The 19624-nt window shown below is 40.1% G+C and overlaps 1 protein-coding gene across 4 annotated transcripts in view; it reads left to right on the forward strand.

The window, feature by feature from the left end:
• The window catches only part of PCNX2 (pecanex 2), a 352025-nt gene that overhangs the window by 228216 nt on the left and 104185 nt on the right, over positions 1–19624 (forward strand). For all 4 annotated transcript variants that reach the window (XM_055147380.1, XM_055147381.1, XM_055147382.1 and 1 more), the window contains one exon: positions 17684–17792. In XM_055147380.1, the coding sequence (XP_055003355.1) occupies positions 17684–17792 (109 nt within the window). The remainder of the gene's footprint in view (positions 1–17683; positions 17793–19624) is intronic.

Here is a 19624-nt window from a genome sequence, read left to right on the forward strand (position 1 = left end):
AGCTCATAAAATCAGTCTCTCAGTCCTGAGGAAAGATCAGTTCATGTAAAAAGTTTTGTCGAAATCCTTAAGGAAAGAGGAAAGGAAGTTAAAAGAGAAGTAAACCAGAAACCCAAGAAAGAGTTCCCAAGAAGTGCAGGTTTGGGAATAAGAAATAGTACAGTGGGTAGGGTGCTTGCGTTACATGTGTCCCTATCAGGATCATTAATCCCCAGCACTGGTCCCCAAGAGTGATACCTCAACAAAAAAAAACAGAAGTAAGCTTCCTGTAATGGTCCAAGACATGCCCCCCACACCCTGCCACCGCCAAAAACAAATAGAGGAAGGGACAGAACTGCAGATTCTTTCTACACCTCAGTCTTTCAGTCAAAGTGTCTTCAGATATCTTATAATAGCAGGTTTTCCTGCCTTACAGAATCTCTGGTGTCCTTGCGACTTTAGAAAAACACCACAGTCTTCCTAAACCCCTGTTTTCTCTAGCTATGGCTATTATTCTTCCATTATATATAATTTTTGTATAACATAAAAGAATGCAGTTATTCTATATATGTGCCTTTCCTTCTGACTCATTTCACTCAGCATGATACTCTCCATGCCCATCCATTTATAGGCAAATTTCATGACTTCATTTTTCCTGAACAGCTGCATAGTGTTCCATTGTAATTCAATAAAAAAGGTTTTTTTTTAAAAAAAAGAAAAACACCACAATCACTGTGGTAATCTCTGCTGTCTGTCAAGTTCTGCACCTCTAGCTTGTATTATTTGTTTATTTTAGTGGAGGAAGGAGTCTTTGGGCCACACCTGGCTGTGCACAGACTTACTCCTGGCTCTGTGCTCAGTGATCACTCCTGGCAGGGCTCAGGGAACACATATAGTGCAAGAGATTGAACCCATATTGGCTCAGTAAAAGGCAAACACCTTACTCACTATACTCTTGAAAGTATCTGTCTCTACCAGTTGGAAATGTATGAACCTGCAGATTCCAACTAATGTTCTTAGCTGGTGCTCACAGTTAGAGATCTTCTAAGTCACAGACTTTCCTACTTTTCTCTCCTGTAGCTCCCCCTTTTGGAAGTGCATGGAGTATTGCTTTCACAATATAATAAGGTGTATCCCATTATATATACATACATACATACATACACATATAGCACATATTAATCATGGGCCAGACAGGTAATCAGATTTAGAGACGACCGCTGGACTAGAGCTATTACTGACTGGATTCCACAGGACGTCAAAAGACCGCGTGGCCGCCCACCTATGGGATGGTCAGACTTCTTCGTCAAAACCCTGAATGAACGGTTTGAGGCTCTTCGTGTTCCTGGAGTGAGCAGATACCCTTAGGCTACACAAGCATGCGACAGGGACGAATGGAGACATTACTGGCGCCCACTAGAGCAACTTAAAGATCAATGGGATGACAAGTGACAAGTGATACAAGTGATCAATCATGGTGCTTCTTCCATAGTTGAAGGCAGGTTATCAATGAAACCAGATCATTGACATATAAGTTTAAAGCATTCAGGGAGGAAAAAGGGTAAGTACTCTTTTTCAGTAGTCTCAAAAAACAGTAGTCCCAAAGATCTGACATATTAACATGAGAAACAGGAAGTGATAATTGAAAGTTCATCAAGCTCCAGACTATTCTAACCGTGGCTTACATTACTTGAGTTGGGAACATACTGAAATTTCATTCAGTCATTGTTTCACTTACCATCAGAGGATCTAATCTGGGTTGATCACATTCAAGGCGAGCGCTATATCCACTCTACTATCTCACTAGTTTCTTATGTGATTCCCTACTGAAACATCATATGAGTAAAAGCAGTCATGTGTGTTTTGATAAGTGGCTCAGAAACATTGTACTCTCAGCTTCTTCTCATGGAATTTTGGGACTTAGAGTGGGAGGAAGCCCCCCACAAACCAGGATCCAGAAAACTGCCTTTACTTTTTTCTCAGGATAGGGAAATTGCATATTGTGTGGAATAGTTTATGAAGGCTAACATGAAGTTAAAAGGTTATGTAATTGAAAAGGAAGAATGTATATATAGAATGTATTATTTTTCCAGTTTACTTTGAGGTCAGTTTGGGTACGTTGTTTTCGCCTGAGTTCACGTTTGAAAAAAGATAAAGGGAATAACTCCAGTTGAGTATTTTTTTTTACTCTTTTTTTTAATTAATTTATTTATTTTATTGAATCACCATGTGGAAAGTTACAAAGTTCTCAGGCTTATGTCTCAGTTTTACAATGCTCAAACACCCATCCCTTCACCAGTGCCCATAATCCACCACCAAAACCCCCAGTATACCTCCCAACCCCCCACCCCCCCACCCCCCACCCCTGCCTGCATAGCTGATAAATTTCACTTCATTTTCTCTTTACCTTGATTACATTCCAGATTTCAACACAAAACTCACTAGTGTTGTTGGAGTTTCCCCCCAAAAAAACAGTCCTACTGACAAGGATGCATTTGGTAATTAGTTTTCCACTGCTGAGAATGACGAGATATGAAGTTGTGCGACCTTGATAGCGGCCGCACGGTTTAGGATTTCTGTATTTTAGTATTTTAGTAATTAAGTCCAGGGAGATTTATGTTAGGAATTGCATCATTTCCCTTCCTGGGGCAGCATGGGGAAATGGCTTAGTTCACAGTCTAGAGATATGGCTGAAAGCAGATGCTGGGACCAAAAGTAGTCTAGCTGGCCTCCGCATCGTGGTCAATCAGCAGCAGAGCGGCCGCACAAGTGTCTCTAGCTGAGTATTTTTAACCTAGATAAGCCATGTTGATACTTTTGAGAATAAACCATTTAAGCTTTATTAATCTACTTGGAGTTGTGCATTCAAATTGTATAGCTTCCTTTTTATGATCCACTTGAGCATCACCAGGCTTGCTGCATATTTCTTTGTTAAATGGGTCTGATAGATCAGAACCCTACATCACTGTTTACCTGAAGATAAACTATGATTGTGTCCATAGTCACCATTTGTTGTATCTGTGAGGTAACCTGCTCATTTTTGGATTCTCCTGAGCTTCGTTGTTAGCAGAAAGCCTACATAGAGACCATTCATTAGTATCAACAGATTAGTTAGGTTTTACTTTCCACAGACTGGAGCGATAGCACAGCGGATAGGGCATTTGCCTTGCACACGGCTGACCTAGATTCGAGTCCTCCATTTCTCTCAGAGAGCCCAGTAAGCTACCGAGACTATCCCGCCTGCACGGCAGAGCCTGGCAAGTGACCCGTGGTGTATCTGATATGCCAAAAATAGTAACAGTAAATCTCACAATGGAGACGTTACTGGTGCCCGCTTGAGAAAATCGATGAACAACGAGACGATAGTGCTACAGTGCAGTGCTACTTTCCACAAGAAGAAAAGGGAAGGAAAGGTTCACAGCTTTGGGGAAATTTAAGATTTGGTGATCAATAGATCAGTAGAAGGATAATCAAGAACTTCTATCTTTGGTTTCCCATGGCGCAGTGACTTACTACTTGAACTAAGTAGCCCATTTAGCCTCTTTGAATCTAAACCAGGTTGAAAAACATAAGAAATCCTAGACTTTGTGTCAATTGTTTTAGAAAGAGCTTCATATTTTCTGATTATAAATTAAATATGTCCTCAAAATGAGGCAAGTACATATGCTACAGCATTTATAGTTGTCAACACAAGTATTAATCTTATTTTAAATTTTATTTTAATTTATTTATTCATTTAAACTTTTTGGTTTGGGAGCCAGACAGAGCAGTACTCAGGGCTTACTCCTGACTCTGCACTCAAATATCATTCCTGGCAGGCTCAGGGGACCATATGTGGTGTGAATTGAACTCAGGTCAGTCACATGCAAGGTAAATGCCCTACCCACTCTGATATCTCTCCAGTCCCCAGGTATAAGTCTTTAAGAAATGTAAAATAATTTATCCCTCACAATGCTGTGAGAAGTCTCTGTTCTTATCTCCATGATAGGTAATACAGGAATTTAAATCCTGACAAGGCAACTTTAAACCCTTGCTCTTAAATACTGTCATAATTGAACACATTGTTTCTTTGAGTGTATTTCATGGAACAGCAGCAAATTATTGTGCAGTGGAGGAATAATATATATTTAAAAAATCAGTATCCTAGAAATTTGGATTTTGTCCAAATCTGAAAACAGTAAAATCTTTTCTATGAACTTTGTATTGAAAATATTTTACAAAGATTTAATTATATTCCTTATAATGTGTGTGTATGTTCGTGCTCACACACACACACAAACACTTTTGGAGACCTAGGAAAAGAACAAAGATACCTGGGGCCTTCATTGCAATTAGAGCATGAAAGTGCATATGTCTGATTGCTGGTTTTGCTTATTTCTAAATACAAGATGCTGTGCTAAGCAAAAAATAATTGTAATAGATTCACTTAATCATCATGCAGCAAAATTTAGCTTGTTAGAGCTTTAAACTTGCAGATGAGGCTTTCCCTGGGGCTCCTGTCTGATTGTTCTTTTTTTTTTTTCAGTGCCTGACCTACTTATCAGCTTTTTCTAAAGGCGGCTTTAGAGCCTCCCAGAATATTGTCATATATGGAAAATGCAATACATGTAACTATCAATAACCCATAATTCACTTTTAGGAGACTTGGAAGAGGTTCCACACACCCCATAAGGAAATTTGTTTATGCCTGCATTTTTCATCTAGATATGAGTCACCAGGTCAATTCTTAATAACCAGAAGAATTTTTAACAGTGAAGTTACTGGAAGGTTTCAAATCTAGAGGCACTCTCTTTGATAAGTTTGGTTAGACATAAATAAGTGGGTTAATTCAAGAGCACCTATCCCTATGTCTCAGGTAGTTTTCTTTTGACATAATTTAGAATCACATGTTTGAATGGCTTTTCTTATAACTACCATGGTCTTCCTTTGGAGACTTTCATAGTAGTTATAAGGAAAAGGTATTGGCTTTAAAAGGAAATAGCATCTTTTAACAAATGTGAGATAACAGGTTAAGTCTGTCTTAGAACTGTTGGTTTTTCCATCCATACAACTCGCTGGCCGATAGAAAATACAGTACTGGGAAGAAGACCCAAGTTACTTCAAGCAGATACAATGGAGTAGAATGAAATTCTCCACATCTCAAAGGCACAGGGATGTGAAGTCCCTCCGGAGTAAAATTCAGAAGACTGAAACCAACTTCAGGATTAAAATTAATGTGTTCTTTTTGAAAGAATTAAAAAGTTAAAATCAACATTCTATGGCTAAGCAAATGAGTGAAAAATGAAGAAAGTCAAATTTTGGGGCTGGTACAATAGCACAGCAGGTAAGGCGTTTGCCTTGCACGCAGCCGACTCAGGTTCGATTCCCAGCATCCCATATGGTCCCCTGAGCACCGCCAGGGGTAATTCCTGAGTGCACAGCCAGGAGTAACCCCTGAGCATCGCCGGGTATGACCCAAAAAGAAAAAAAAAAAGTCAAATTTTGTCTAAGGAAAAAAAACCCTAAACATCTTTAAAAAAATTTTTTTGTGTTAGTAAAGTAAAATAGCTTTATTTAAATAAATTTAACTAGCTAAATTTGAGATGAAAGAGAGTAGTGAGTGTGTGTGTGTGTGAGAGAGAGAGAGAGAGAGAGAGAGAGAGAGAGAGAGAGAGGTGTTCAAGAGAGAATACAGGCTTTTCCACCGTGGAAAAGGCAGAGAATGGCTTTTGGCAGAATGCTGTATTCAGTTTATCCAATTGTCTTGGCCTGGAATTCTCTGCATAGGTTAGATTTAATCCGGGTGTTGTCACAGGGAAAGACTTGAACTCTTGAGGACCCTTCATATTCTTATAATGACCTTTAGATTGTCTTGTAGTTTCTCCTTTTCTGAGGGGATCCATCCTCCTCTCTGTGATGCCTGTTTCTTCAGCTGGGTAGAGCCTCAGTTTCTCCAAAATTCTCACTATCTGCATCTCAAAGGAATGTTCTCCTTATGCCTTTGAGCTACTTCAGGGCTACGCAGTTTATTTTTAGTTTTATAATTTTCTAAAACTTATTACCAGGACCCCCTGCCTTTCTTTCTGCCTGCAACATTATCCCCTAGGGATTTCATACCCTTAAATATTTAAGGGGTACATGGGTGAAGGCCCATTTTCTGTAACTGCTTCATGCTGGCAAGGAGCATAGTAAGGGAGTAGAGGGAGTGTAATGAAGTGATATCCCATGCTATGTAAGAGAGTGAAATCCAATGCTCAGTATGAATGGGAGCCAGGCAATGATTTATGGGGTTTCAGAGTTGTTTATTGCGTTTTAGGCTGAAAGAGAAATAAAATAGGTAAAACAACTATTTTTTCTCTACACCTAGCAGTGCTGTAGAGAACTGGCTCTGCACTCAGGAGTCACTCTTGGCAGGGCTCAGGGAACTGTATCTGGAGCTGGGGATTGAACTCAGATCAGCCTCATGCAAGGCAAGTGCCCTGCCTATTATATTATCAATCTGGTATGTAAACATCAACCTTTTTATAGAGAAGGTGAGTTGTTTCCCTCCCTGCCCCGAGCAGAGCACTGGCAGTTGAAGACCTCCGGAACCCAGTCACAACCATGCTCAAGGCCACTCTCCACATGTTCCAATGAGCCTCACGCATGAAGAAACTGGCAGAGGAACCCAGGTGTGCAGGACCCAGGCCGAAATCTCCAGGGCTGCTTGATTTGGGACTGGGCCTCTTCCACCCACATTCCCCATTTTCCAGTCACACCCAGAAACTGCCCCCGGCGCCATGTAATCCCATGAACGGCCAAAATCCAGAAACTATAAAACCAAGCTCCCTGAAGAGAGCGTTGCAAAGTCTCTTGCCCCCACACCAAATTCGCGGCCACCTGACAGCTGATAGCCTAGTTCTCCCTCTTGAGGAACCTGGCAAGCCACCAAGAGTTTACTGCCCACACAGAGGAGAGCCTGGCAAGCTCCCTGTGGCATATTCATATGCCAAATACAGTAATAATGATGGCTTTCATTCTCCTGACCCTGAAGAGCCTCTAATGTGGCACCGTTGGGAAGGACAAGTAAAAAGAGGCTGCTAAAATCTCAGGGCTAGGACCAATGGAGACGTTACTGGGCCCACTCCAGCAAATCATTGATCAACAGGATGACAGTATATACATCCCTCTCGGAGAGCCTCGCAAGCTTCTGAGAGTATCCCGCCCGCACGGGCAAAGCCTGGCAAGCTACCCGTGGCGTAGTCAATATGCCAAAAACAGTAACGGTATATCTCATTCCCCTGACCCTGAAAGAGCCTCCAATCATTGGGAAAGACGAGTAAGGAGAGGCTGCTAAAATCTAAGGGCTGAGAGGAATAGAGACATTACTGGTGTCCGCTTGAGTAAATCAATGAACAATGGGATGATAATGACTTACAGTGATAGGGAAGGTGACAGTGGTGGTGGGATTGGTGTTGGAATATTGAATACTTATAGCAAATTATCATGAACAACTTTGTAAGCCATGGTGTTGAAATAAATGCCCCCAGGCCATTGCAGGGAGGGAGCGTTCTCTAACCAAGAGTGAACAGTTGGGGGTTTTTTTGTTTTTTTTTTTTGTTTTTGCTTTTTGGGTCACACCCAGCGATGCTCAGGGGTTACTCCTGGCTTTGCACTCAGGAATTATTCCTGGCAGTGCTTGAGGGACCATATGGGATGCCAGGGATCAAACCCGGGTCGGCCGCGTGCAAGGCAAACGCCCTACCAGCTGTGCTATCACTCCAGTCCAAGAGTGCACAGTTTTAAAGAAACAAGAAAATAAGAACCATGGCATAAGCTTTTGGCTCTTTCTTTTGCATTCTGTTGAATTTGCTGTAAGAGAGCGTCAGCTCCTATTTCTGCTGGACTTCTGTAAATAGACATGTCCCCTCACTCTTAAAGAAGAAGAGTAAAGTATAGATGTTCTTAAAAGAGAGTTCTAAGTCTTCAATAAATTCACAAGAGTAGGTGGGTTCATCTTCTATTAGGATATGGTCATTGGCTGAATTAAATGGAACTAATTTTATTTTTTAATTGAAACTTAAAAAAATTAGCCACCATGAAATTATAAAGTTACTAATGATTGGAATGCAATGTTTCAATACCTCCACCAGTGTCCACTTCCCTCCACCAGTGCAAACCACCAGCCCCATTTGCCTCCTGCTCACCAGTCTGTTTCTATGAGAAGAGCTCTTTTTTATATGTAAGTTTTTACACAGGGTTTACAGCACTGTTGCTGATGGAGTTTTATATATAACACTACCTCAGCACCATCTCCTCCTCCCAGTGAATGCTTCCCTCCACTATAGACATTGCTCCCTCCTTTGTCTATCCCCCAGCTATCTCACATGACATGTTTTCTACTGAATACGAGTTCTCATAATCGTCATTTCCATTTTCTTTGAGTATTCAGTATTCCACCACTGTGTTTCTTTATATCACACATATGAGAGAGATCATTTTATGTAAGTATCTCTCCCTCTGACTAACTTCACCCAGCATGATTCTCTCCAGGTAACTCCATGTAGCAGACAATTTTTTAACTTTATCTTTTCTTATGGCCAAGTAATATTCCATTTTGTATACGTACCATCGTATCTTTATCCAGTAATCTATTCTTGAACACTGGCTTTCCCCCACGTATTTTGGCGACTATGAATAATGCTGCAAATAACATGGGGGGGTGAAAGTATCTTTTGTTTATTTTTGGAGGGGTCTTTGGGGTATATCCCAAGAGGTGGAGTTACTGGACCAAATGGAAGCTCAATACCTGGATTTTTTAGAAATATCCATATTACTTTCCAGAAATGTCAAATCAGTCACCATTCCCATAGCTGATAATGAGAGTTCCTTTCTCCCTTCATCCACACCAGCACTAGTTGTTCTTATTCTTTTTGGTATGGGATGATATCCTATTGTTGTTTTGATTTGCATATACCTGATAATTAGTGGAGCAGAGCATTTTTCATTTGCATTTTGGCTACTAGTGTACCTTCTTTGAGGAATTTTCTACTCACCTCTTCTCCAGTATTTTGAGGGATTTGGATATTATTTTTTGTAAGGTAAATGGAACTTATTTTAATCTGGAAAGATGAACCCAGGTAGGAATTCCATTAAGGGTGCCAGATTTCCAGGTGTTTCACAATTAGGCCAATTTTTGGTTGGGTTTAATTCTCTATTTATGTGAGAAAAACAGCATTTCAGTATTTTTGAATTGCCTACTGTCCCATGCAAAATTAATAACATAATTAATTCTGGATTTTCTGAGTCCAGTAAAAAAAATCTGTGATCAAAAAACCTTTCTAAATAAGCTTCAATAAAAACTACCTGCTTCAGACACACAAACACAGAGAGAGAGAGAGAGAGAGAGAGAGAGAGAGAGCGCTGAAGTTTTGCCTTAGAAGCTATACTTTTTTTTGTATTGAATAACCGTGAGCTAGAGTTACAAAACTTTCATGTTTGAGTTTCAGTTGTACAATGATGGAACACCAATCCCTCCACCAGTGCACATTTTCCACCACCAGTGTCCCCAGTTTACCTCCCCACCCCAGTCCCACCACTCCTCCTGCCTCTGTGGCAGACAATTTCCCTCTTAATGTCTCTTTACTTATGGGCATAATGGTTTGTAATACAGATAATGAGAGGCCATCATGTTTGGTCCTTTACCTATTTTCAGCACATATTTCCCATCCCAAGTGATCTCCCCAACCGTTGTTGACTTAGTGATCTCTTCTCTATTCCAGCTGCCTTCTCCCCCAGCTCAGAAGGCAGGCTTCCAACCATGGAGAAATCTTCCTAGCCTTGTCTCTACTATCCTTAGGTGTTAGTCTCATATTATGGTATTAAATATCCCACAAATAAGTGCAGCCATTCTATGTCTGTCCCTCTTTCTGACTCATTTCACTTAGTATAATACTTTCCATGTCCATCCGCTTATAAGCAAATTTCAAGACTTCATCTTTCCCAATAGCTGCATAGTATTCCATTGTGTAGATGTACCAAAGTTTCTTTAACCAATCATATGTTCTCAGGCACTCGAGTTGTTTACAGATTCTGGCTACTGTGAACTGCAATGAATGTACAGTTTCTGATGTCATTTCTACTGTGCTTCTTTGAACCCTTGGAATATATTCCCAGAAGTGATGTTGCAGGGTCAAATGGAAGCTCAGTTTCTAGTTTTTTTGAGAAACATCCATATTGTTTTCCAAAAACACCGGACCAGTTGGCATTTCCACCAATGAAGAAGCTAGTCTATCGTGTGAGATGATATCTTGTTATGGTTTAGATCTGCATCTCCCTGATGATTAGTGATGAAGAACATTTTTTCATGTGCCTTTTGACCATTCAAGTTTCTCCTTTGAGAAAGTTTCTGTTCATTTCATGGCCCCTGTCCTTCTTGTACTCTGATGATTCATATGTTGTTGCTCTTGAGTTCATGCCGGAGGTCAATGATTTGCCCTAGAGCTATTTTGAGGTCTTTTCCCATTGTATGTTGTTCCCTGTATGCTCTCTGCTGCTCATCTTCAAGCTCATTGATTCTGTCTTCGGCTATAGTCATTCTACTGTTGACGACACCCACTGAGTTTTTAATGTCACCGACCGAATCTTTTATTAGTGACACTTCTGTTTGTAGCTTTCTTATTTCTGTTCTCATTTCTTCCTGTATTTTATTGACTGGGCATTCTACTGTTTCTTTCATATCCTCCTTTACTTTACTGGATGCCTGTTCTACCATTTCTTTATGCTTATTGAACATCCTCAACAGTTAGTCTCTGAATGTCGGAGAGATTGCATTTGTAGGTATTCCCTTGTTGAGGTCTCTGGGCTCTTTATCCAATCCTTGTGGTGGGGATTTGCGCTGTTTCTTTATGTTGCTGTAGTAATATGAAGGTGGAACTCTCCAGTTCATTATCAGTGTTCCCCTCTCACTGCAAGAAAGGATTCTAGATGAGCTTGTTTGATGATGGTCTCCTTTTTCCCCTTCTAGAATACAAACTTCCTCTTTGGTGTTCCTTTGTGACTTATGTGAGGCCTCTAATGCAGTTTCAGGGCATGTGTTCTTTTATATTAGGCCTGTTCAGATTCTTGTGTTCACCGTTATTTTGGTGAGATTGGAATAGGCTACTGGACTATTGGCTTAATGTGTTTAGGATAGCCAGGCTGTCCTCCTCAGAATTAGGGAATGGAAATTGAGATGTGAGTCCAAAGCACTGGGAAAGGGGAAAATAAATACACCCCAGAAACTACAGCCCCCACCGCCACCCTACCTGTGGAGGAGTTGGCCATATAGGTGCCCGTGCAGGATTAAAGTCCCACTTCTGGTGCAGTCCTAAAACTTGCCAGGATCCCCTCTGGCCTAGGTGTTCGGGGGACTCCTTGGCCAAGAGGGGGTCTTAGAAGCTATTCTCTGCCTAAAAAGAGCTACAGGTAATATGAAGAGCCAAGAATCAGATATATTGATATAATTTTCATAAAGCAGAGGTTACATCCTAGACTCTAGAAGTGAAAGAAGTTCCATTTTCACTTTGGCCTGGGTAAGCCAAAGTTAAGAATTATTTCCTTAAATAACAGTTTAGACACTTTTTTGTTTTTGTTGGTACGGATGGAGGATGCTTCTACTCACCCAGTGAAGGTGTCAGTAAGAGCCAATAGATACATTTATCCAGAATTTTGGCATTTGTGTGAAGTTAAACTACCAGTCCTCCCTCAGTATTTTACTAATGCTGAGCAGGTGGTGGCAGGAGAGAAGATCTAGGATTTTTGCGTGGTTTGTTGGCTCATTAACAGCTCACCAAGCACAGCTCTGAATTACTTCTCTTACTGTTCTGTTTAAGATAGTTTTTACTAATGATGTTAAAGCATCTCTTCCTGTGTGGGAAGCCTCATTGTAAGTCCTTTAACTATTTTCTGACTGCATTGAGCCAAGAATAAGTAGCTTCCCTTGTTTAATAAACCAACCATCTATTAGTTTTCTTTTTAAACCTTGTTGCAATGTCTATTGTTCCTCTCCTTCAGAGTATTCTGGGTTTATAGAAATATTCTATGAATGGGGTAAAAAAATTCCATAACTGAACAAGAATTAAGAGAACTAGCTATGGCATCAGCTTTTTGCTTTTTGCTTTATTTCAGTTTTCCTTTCTGATTTCCCCTGAAATACATAATTGCTATTTCTTTGGGGGCTTCCACTGCTTCACATAGTTTTAAATGTTTTTCTTATGCTTTATTGGACTATTTTCAGCTGTTAGATATCTCTGTTTTTTCCATACTGAAACATGAACATGTAATACTAAGAAAACATATTAGAATCAGTATAGATGTCTACTCTTTCTCCTTCATTCAATTGAAAGGATTGGGAGGAACAATTAATTTAGCTTTTTGAGCTAACACTCTGCCTGCCAAGTACTGGCTTCCACTCTCCTGGTCATATTAATGACAATATATGCAACTTTTTGAGCCCCTTCATGAACTATACTACCACCACCGGTAAGCCAAGCTCTTTCTGGACTACGCAGAGGGGCTATCTTTTAAACCAGGTCTCATATAATACTTATTTAATCACCTCTGTAAAACTAGAAACTGATTTCTACATAAGGCAAGTTTACTGAAACAGTTTTCTCTCCACTTCCATCTTTAATTTGCCACTTGGTTTTGCATTTGCTAGAGTTGACCAGTTATTTTGCATAAACACAGCAATATTGGAGACTTTTCTATTTGGGAAAAAACCCTGTTATTTGTTGAGCACTCCTGGAGACTTACTAAGAACTTCAGATAACTCTCATATTAATAGTGAAATTAATTTTTTTTTTTGCTTTCACACCCAGCGATGCACAGAGGTTACTCCAGCTCTGCACTCAGGAATTACCCTTGGCAGTGCTCAGGGGACCATATGGGATGCTGGAATTCGAACCCGGGTTGGCCACATGCAAGGCAAACGTCTTACCCGCTGTGCTATCACTCCAGCCCCTAGCGAAATTAATATTTTTAATGCCATCGCATAAGACTTACCTAGGGTTAACCAAGTAAAGATGTGCAAATCACGTCAGCACAGTTAACTGGAGGTGTTCTCAGGCCTCTAGTCTTCTGTAGTGGTGGTCTGCAATTAGGAAGCCATCCCATCCTTTGCCTAGGACTGGGAAAGATCTGGGTTTCCAGAGCTTTTTCTTGATGTTGAGAGTAGAACCCCGTAGAGGTTGCAGTTCTGGACATTCTTTGCTTTCCATAACAGGGATGTTTCCAATTCTTCCTTGAGTGGACCTTTAGGTTCTGACTGAAGTTGGCTGGGGATGAGTAATAGTAATTTAATAGCATTGGAACTTGCTCTTGTTGGTTAAACCCATCCCTTTACTGGGATCATTGGTGATGGAGAATGGGCACTGGTGGAGGGATTCGTACTCAATCATTGTATGACTGAAACACAAACACGAAAGTCTGTAAGTATGCAACTGTACCTCGCTAATAAAAAATTATTTATTGTCATTAATATGGGCTGAATCGATAACACAGCCGACCAATGTTCGACTCCTCCACCCCTCTTGGAGAGCCCGGCAAGCTACTGAGAGTATCGTGCCCGCACAGTAGAGCCTGGCAAGCTACCCGTGGTGTATTGGATATGCCAAAAACAGTAACAATAAGTCTCTCAATGAGAGACTCTACTGGTTCCCGCTCGAACAAATCGATGAGCAATGGGATGACAGTGACAGTATTATTATATATAATATAATACTATAAAAATTATTATTTGTGATTCACTAATTTAAAAAAATCCCTTTGGACTCTGTTTCCTTTGAAAAATGCCTTGGGGTCCTATAACTGGCTCTTGCGATTTCCTGTTTGTATTAACGACAATGGCTACGATAGAGAGGAAAGACTTCCTTCCTTCTGTGAAGCATAAAAAGACATGCTGAGAGAAAATACCAAATTTTCACTTTACTCACAGTGAAATGCAATTGACCTGTTTTCTGCGGGTTGTAGGTCAAAAAGAAGACTGTTAAAATCTATAGAAGTCCAACATATAGTTCTATACAATAATATTGTGCTTGTTTATCCTATTTTGTCCCCTGTTGAAAACCTTGATTTTTTTGGTATCTTTTCATTTACTGTGACAGCTCTGTAAAGACTTTATTAAAAACTTTAAAGACTTGGTAAAGACTTTCCTGAAAATCTCTCTGAAATCAAGGTATCAGAACAATTATGTAAGTGGAAAAACACCTTAAAATTACTCATAACTATAAATTTTGTTACACATAGTACATTTGACAAGAAAGTTTTCTTCACAATGTGAATTAATCAAATGCACTAGTCCTTAGTAGTTTCATCCTTAGAATTCTAGTAAAACTAATTGATTTCTAAGAAAACACAGAAATTAAAAGAGATTTTAAACATTCATATGTTACCAGAAAAAATAATCAAGGGCACCTCTTTTAATTACTCAGAATACATATTTATTTGTTTCTTTAAGTCCAATCATATCATCTTTCTCCATTTTCCTTTTTGTAAATAAAAAAATTTTCCACCTCTTTGACTTCCAAGTTTCTCAGTTTTTCTCTATTTCTTTATAATCATGTAATTCTCTCTCTCTTTCTTTCTCTCTCACTCCCTTTGCCCCTCTCTCTGCACATTCCCTCCTCTTTTTATTTTCATATATGTGATAGGGTCCCAAATGGGCACCCATTCTAGCCAGGGGTTCTAGCTATAACAGATGCCTGCAGCTTCTTAAGAACTTAATGTCTCCCCCAAGCACTTTCAGGGTGGTCCTGGTGCTCCTTTAGACCCCTGCAGGATCTAAACAGGACCTCTCCTTATTTGCTTGGGCAAGCTGCACTGAGAGAAGCCCCCAGGCTCCCTGAGCACTGCTTGGGAGGATTTCTGCTGCAAAGTAAAAATTTTATTAATTTTTTTTTTATTGAATCACCATGAGGAAAGTTACAAAGTTCTCAGGCTTATGTCTCAGTTATACAATGCTCAAAGACCCATCCCTTCACCAGTGCCCATATTCCACCACCAAAAACCCCAGTATACCTCCCAACCCCACCTGCATTAACTGTTAAATTTCACTTCATTTTCTCTTTACCTTGGTTACAGTCCATATTTCAACACAAAACTCACTATTGTTGTTGGAGTTTCCCCCCAAAAGAAACAGCCCTACTGAGAAGGAGGCATTTGATAATCAGTTTTTCACTGCTGAAAATGAAGAGACATGAAGTCATGTGGCTGCTACTGCACCACAGGTTTCATATATGTGATAGGGTTTTAGTATTTTAGTAATTAAGTCCAGGGACATGTATGTCAGAAATTGCATAATTTCCCCTCCTCGGCCAAAGTGGGGCAATGACTTAGTTCACAGTCTAGAGACATGGCTGCAAGCAGTTTCTGGGACCAAAAGTAGTCTATCTGGTCTCCGGATCGTGTTTCAGCAGCAGCAAAATGGCCACACCAAACTGTAGCCACCTGGGTCCAGTCTCGGCCGGAGACTGCCCAAGCGTCCTGCTGTTCCAAGTACATAACTCTCTCTTTTTTTTTCTCCTTCCCTTGCCACCAAGTTCATACCTGCTTAAGATCCTCATAATATCTGCAAAGTAAAAATTTTATGTTTGCTTTGTCTTTGAGACAACTTGTATCTCAGGTTTCCTTTCTATGGCTTATCTAACGATTAATGTTTTTACTTGAATGTTTTACTTGAATGTTTTTTACTTATATTTTACTTTAGTGTTCAAATGTGAAAAAAAACATTACATTTTTCTCAGAAATTTGGGAGAAAAGTTAGTTCATGCAAAAAAAATGAGGGGGAGGTTTAGAGAGGATTCTAATAACCTCATTTTTTTGCTTCATCACACTTTCCTGATACAAATTCGAGTAATCTCAGTTTTGGGTTTCAAAACCACAAGATTGTTCTTTCACTGAGGGACTATGTTAGCTTGGCTTTTTCATTAAAGGTTCTTTTTCCCAATCTGCACCTTCTTTTCATCATAGACTATATCCCACGCAATAAGTATTGAGCCTAATCAGTAATTCTCCTTTTCTCTTCCATGTCCATGGCCTTGGAGAGTGTGTCTAGCTGTCTCATGACTAAATAGTCAAGGAACAAATTCATCTTGCCCCATGAAGTTTTCATTGTCAATGAGTTTTAGGCAATGTCATAGTAGAATACTTACCTCTGATGTAGAATTTACAGTAGAATTTCCCATTTGGGCTTCATCAAACATTTCTTCACACAGTATAGATCTGAAGTCAGGCATAACATTCTTTCCCGGTCTATTCAGTGTGTCCACAGGCCAAATCTCCAGTCAAAACCACTGAGCACATTTACCCTTTATGTTTCATCTTTAAACCACAGAAGATCTCTCCTCTATTCACAATAGTACTTCTTCCCTCTAATCATCCTTTTTTGTGTCCTTAACTTGTCTAAAAAATGTAACCGTTTTCTGCAGTATTTTGTACATTGGTATTCAAAGGCAGAGGGCTGTTTTCTCCAGCAAGAAAACTTGCAGAGGGGTGATGACCTTAATACACAAAAACTTAGAGACAATACAGCATGTAGCCATTTGTCTTGCATGCGGCTGACCCAGGGTCAATCCCCAGTACCACACATGGTAACTCCAAGCACCAACAGGAGTAACTCCTAAGTGCCCTCAAGCACCAACAGGAGTAATTCCTCAGTGCTCCCAAGCACCAATAGGAGTAATTCCTGAGTTTGGAGTCGGAGTAACCCCTGAGCATAGCCAGATGTGCACATGCCCACCACCCATAAAGGAAAACCCACTTGAATTGTGCTAATAATAATGAATCTATATAAGAATCTTCCTCTAAGATAACCCAGTATGGGTCCAGGAGATAGCCCATTTGCCTTGCTTGCATGTGACCTGGGTTCAATACCTTGCACCCATTTTGTTCCCCCCAGCTCTGCCAGAAATGGTTCCTGAGTGCAGAACCAGGGATAAGGCCTGCACACTGCCAGGTGTGACTCCCTCTCCTCCCTACCCCCCCCAAATTAAAAAAACTTGCCACAAAGAGAAAGGTGGAGTACTATTAGGACAGAGGAGGAACCACTGTGACGATAATAGTTGGAAATGATCACTCGGGACAAAAATTGAGTGCTAAAAAGACATGCATGATATCCTTTCAGTAGCAGTATTGCAAACCATCGTGCATAAAAGGAAAATAAGAGAAAGAAAGAGAAAGAGAGAAGTGTCTGCCATAGAGTCAGGTTGCCGGGACAGAGCAGGGAGGTGTGTGGGAGGGAAACTGGGGACAATGGTGGCGGGAATGGGCACAGTGGAGGGATGGTGTTGGAACATTGTATGACTAAAACTCAATTATGAACAATTTGGTAACTATATCTTACAGTGATTCAATTGAAAAAAATATTTTAAAAAATCTAATACATTCAAGCAGTGAAAGTTTCTGTATGAAAAGCAAGGTATTTCATGTATTCTATGTCTATGGGCTGGTATTTCATATATATGGAAATCTTTGACTTAGAATACCAGTTAAATTGGGCAGATATTCTGATATTCTGATATTCAAGACTTCTGATATTCTTGTTGCTGTTTTAAAATATCCTTAAGTGATTGCCGAGTATACAGGATAACAAGGTAATAATATCTAATTACTGCCCTTTCCTTGTGGAGACACATGTGCTTTAAATGACCTTGACACAGCTACCACTGTGATTGTCATCTCTGATGAATCTTTTCTCTTTTGCTTTCAGCTTGGGGACCTGCTTCACAAGTTACAGTTCGTCATGACATATGTGGCTCCTTGGCAGATGGCTTGGGGTTCTTCATTTCACGTGTTTGCTCAGCTCTTTGCAATCCCTCGTATCCTTTTTGCTTCTATTTTCATCACCCGAAAGCTGCGATTCACATTTTACAGATGCAAGCATTTTGTTGAACCCTGGCAATAAAAAAAAATGTTAAAGTCTTCAAGATTACATTTTAATGGGGACATTGGAGGCACTTTGGATTCTCCTTAGACCACTTAGCCTTAAAAGATATTTCTTAATTTTGAACTCTTCCTGCTTCTTAATGCATATTCAGGAGTTATTTTAGTTTTTCTGATTCTTTCATTTCCTATGCCCAGATCTTCATTAAGATATCCTGTGCTTTAACTGGAAATTTACTGCTTAAATTATTATGCTGATTTGTGCAAAATAGTGTAAATCGATTTGCTATTATTAAGCATTATAGATAGGGTTTATTTGTTTGATAGATTATTGTTGGTCATTTAACACATTATTATATACTTTGATTATCATGCATTTAGCAATACTCAGAAATCAATATTAAAATACATGCTTTGAAAAGTAAATATTTTTGAAGCCTAAAATACAATTGATGCTTTTGTGTTGCAGTTGCTGTTAGCCAAAAATCTTAGCTTTATTACTTGTGTTTATTTTATTTGTATTCTTTGCATGATTTTGAACTTTCTCCATAGTGATAGTTTTAATTGATTTCAAAACAAATTTGAGCTCTTCCTTCTAAAAGATTAGTTGGTCTCAGCTAAATCACATGTGAACAAGGAAGAAATGGAGAAACTGACTGCTTTTAAATAACTCCTGAAGTGATAACTTAAAATTATTCTTTATTTTTATAACTTTTTATTAAATCACCATGTGGAAAGTTACAAAGTTCTCAGGTTTATGTCTCAGTTATAACAATACTGAAACACCCATCCCTTCACCAGTGCCCATATTCCACCACCAAAAACACCAGTATACTCCCGCCCCCACCCCTTACCCCCTACTGTATAACTAATGAATTTCACTTCATTTTCTCTTTACCTTGATTACATTCCATAATTCAAAACATAACTCACTATAGTTGTTGGAGTTTCCACCCAAGAGAGGCAGACCTACCACCAAGGAAGCATTTGATAATTAGTTTTCCATTGCTGGAAATGAAGAGATATGTAGCCCCACTGCTACAAGTACATAACTCTCTCTCTTTTTTTTTCCTTTTTCCTTTTCCCTTTTTTTTTTCCCCCTCATCCCCCTTCCCGCGCCTCACAGTATGGTGTATGCCACGCTGAGTCGGCCAGCGTGGGGCTTTTGCTTAGTTCACAGTCCAGAGAGGTGGCTGCTACATTAATAACCTTCAATATTTCAACAAAAACTTACTGTTATTATTTGGAGTTCCCCCCACCAAGTCAGACCTGTTCAAAAGGAACCATTTCACATTGCTGACAATTATAACTGTTAAGTCGCGCGGACGCTGCTGCGTCCGCGTGGTTTTGGATTTCTGTATAAAGTCCAAGGAAAATTCTGCCAGAAATTGCATAGCCCAGCTCACAGTCACAGTGCATTTCTGTAAGAAGTCTCTGGAATCAAAGTCTTTAGGCGCAGAGGGTCCGCTTCACGCTCAGCGGCTCCGGATTTATCTGGGCCGAGGGCGTGCCGGTTACGCCCCCTTCCCATGAGTTCCTGGGAGCTCCAAGAGTAAAAACCGAATACCTCTGGGTTTGGAGTCTTAGAAGATGGTGCCTGCCACGTGGGTGCCGCCAACCCGCTGTTTTCAGTGCAGGAAGACAGGGTGGAGAGGAAAAAATTCACCCCAAGGCAGCACAGAGTTGTAGCCCAGTTCGCAGTCCCAGTGCATTGCTATTAGATGCTGCGCTGGATGCCCGAATGTGTTAGATCTCTGGAATCAAAGTC

This window comes from Sorex araneus, chromosome 9 (genome assembly GCF_027595985.1).
Source record: "Sorex araneus isolate mSorAra2 chromosome 9, mSorAra2.pri, whole genome shotgun sequence".
Classification (NCBI taxonomy): Eukaryota; Metazoa; Chordata; class Mammalia; order Eulipotyphla; family Soricidae; genus Sorex; species Sorex araneus.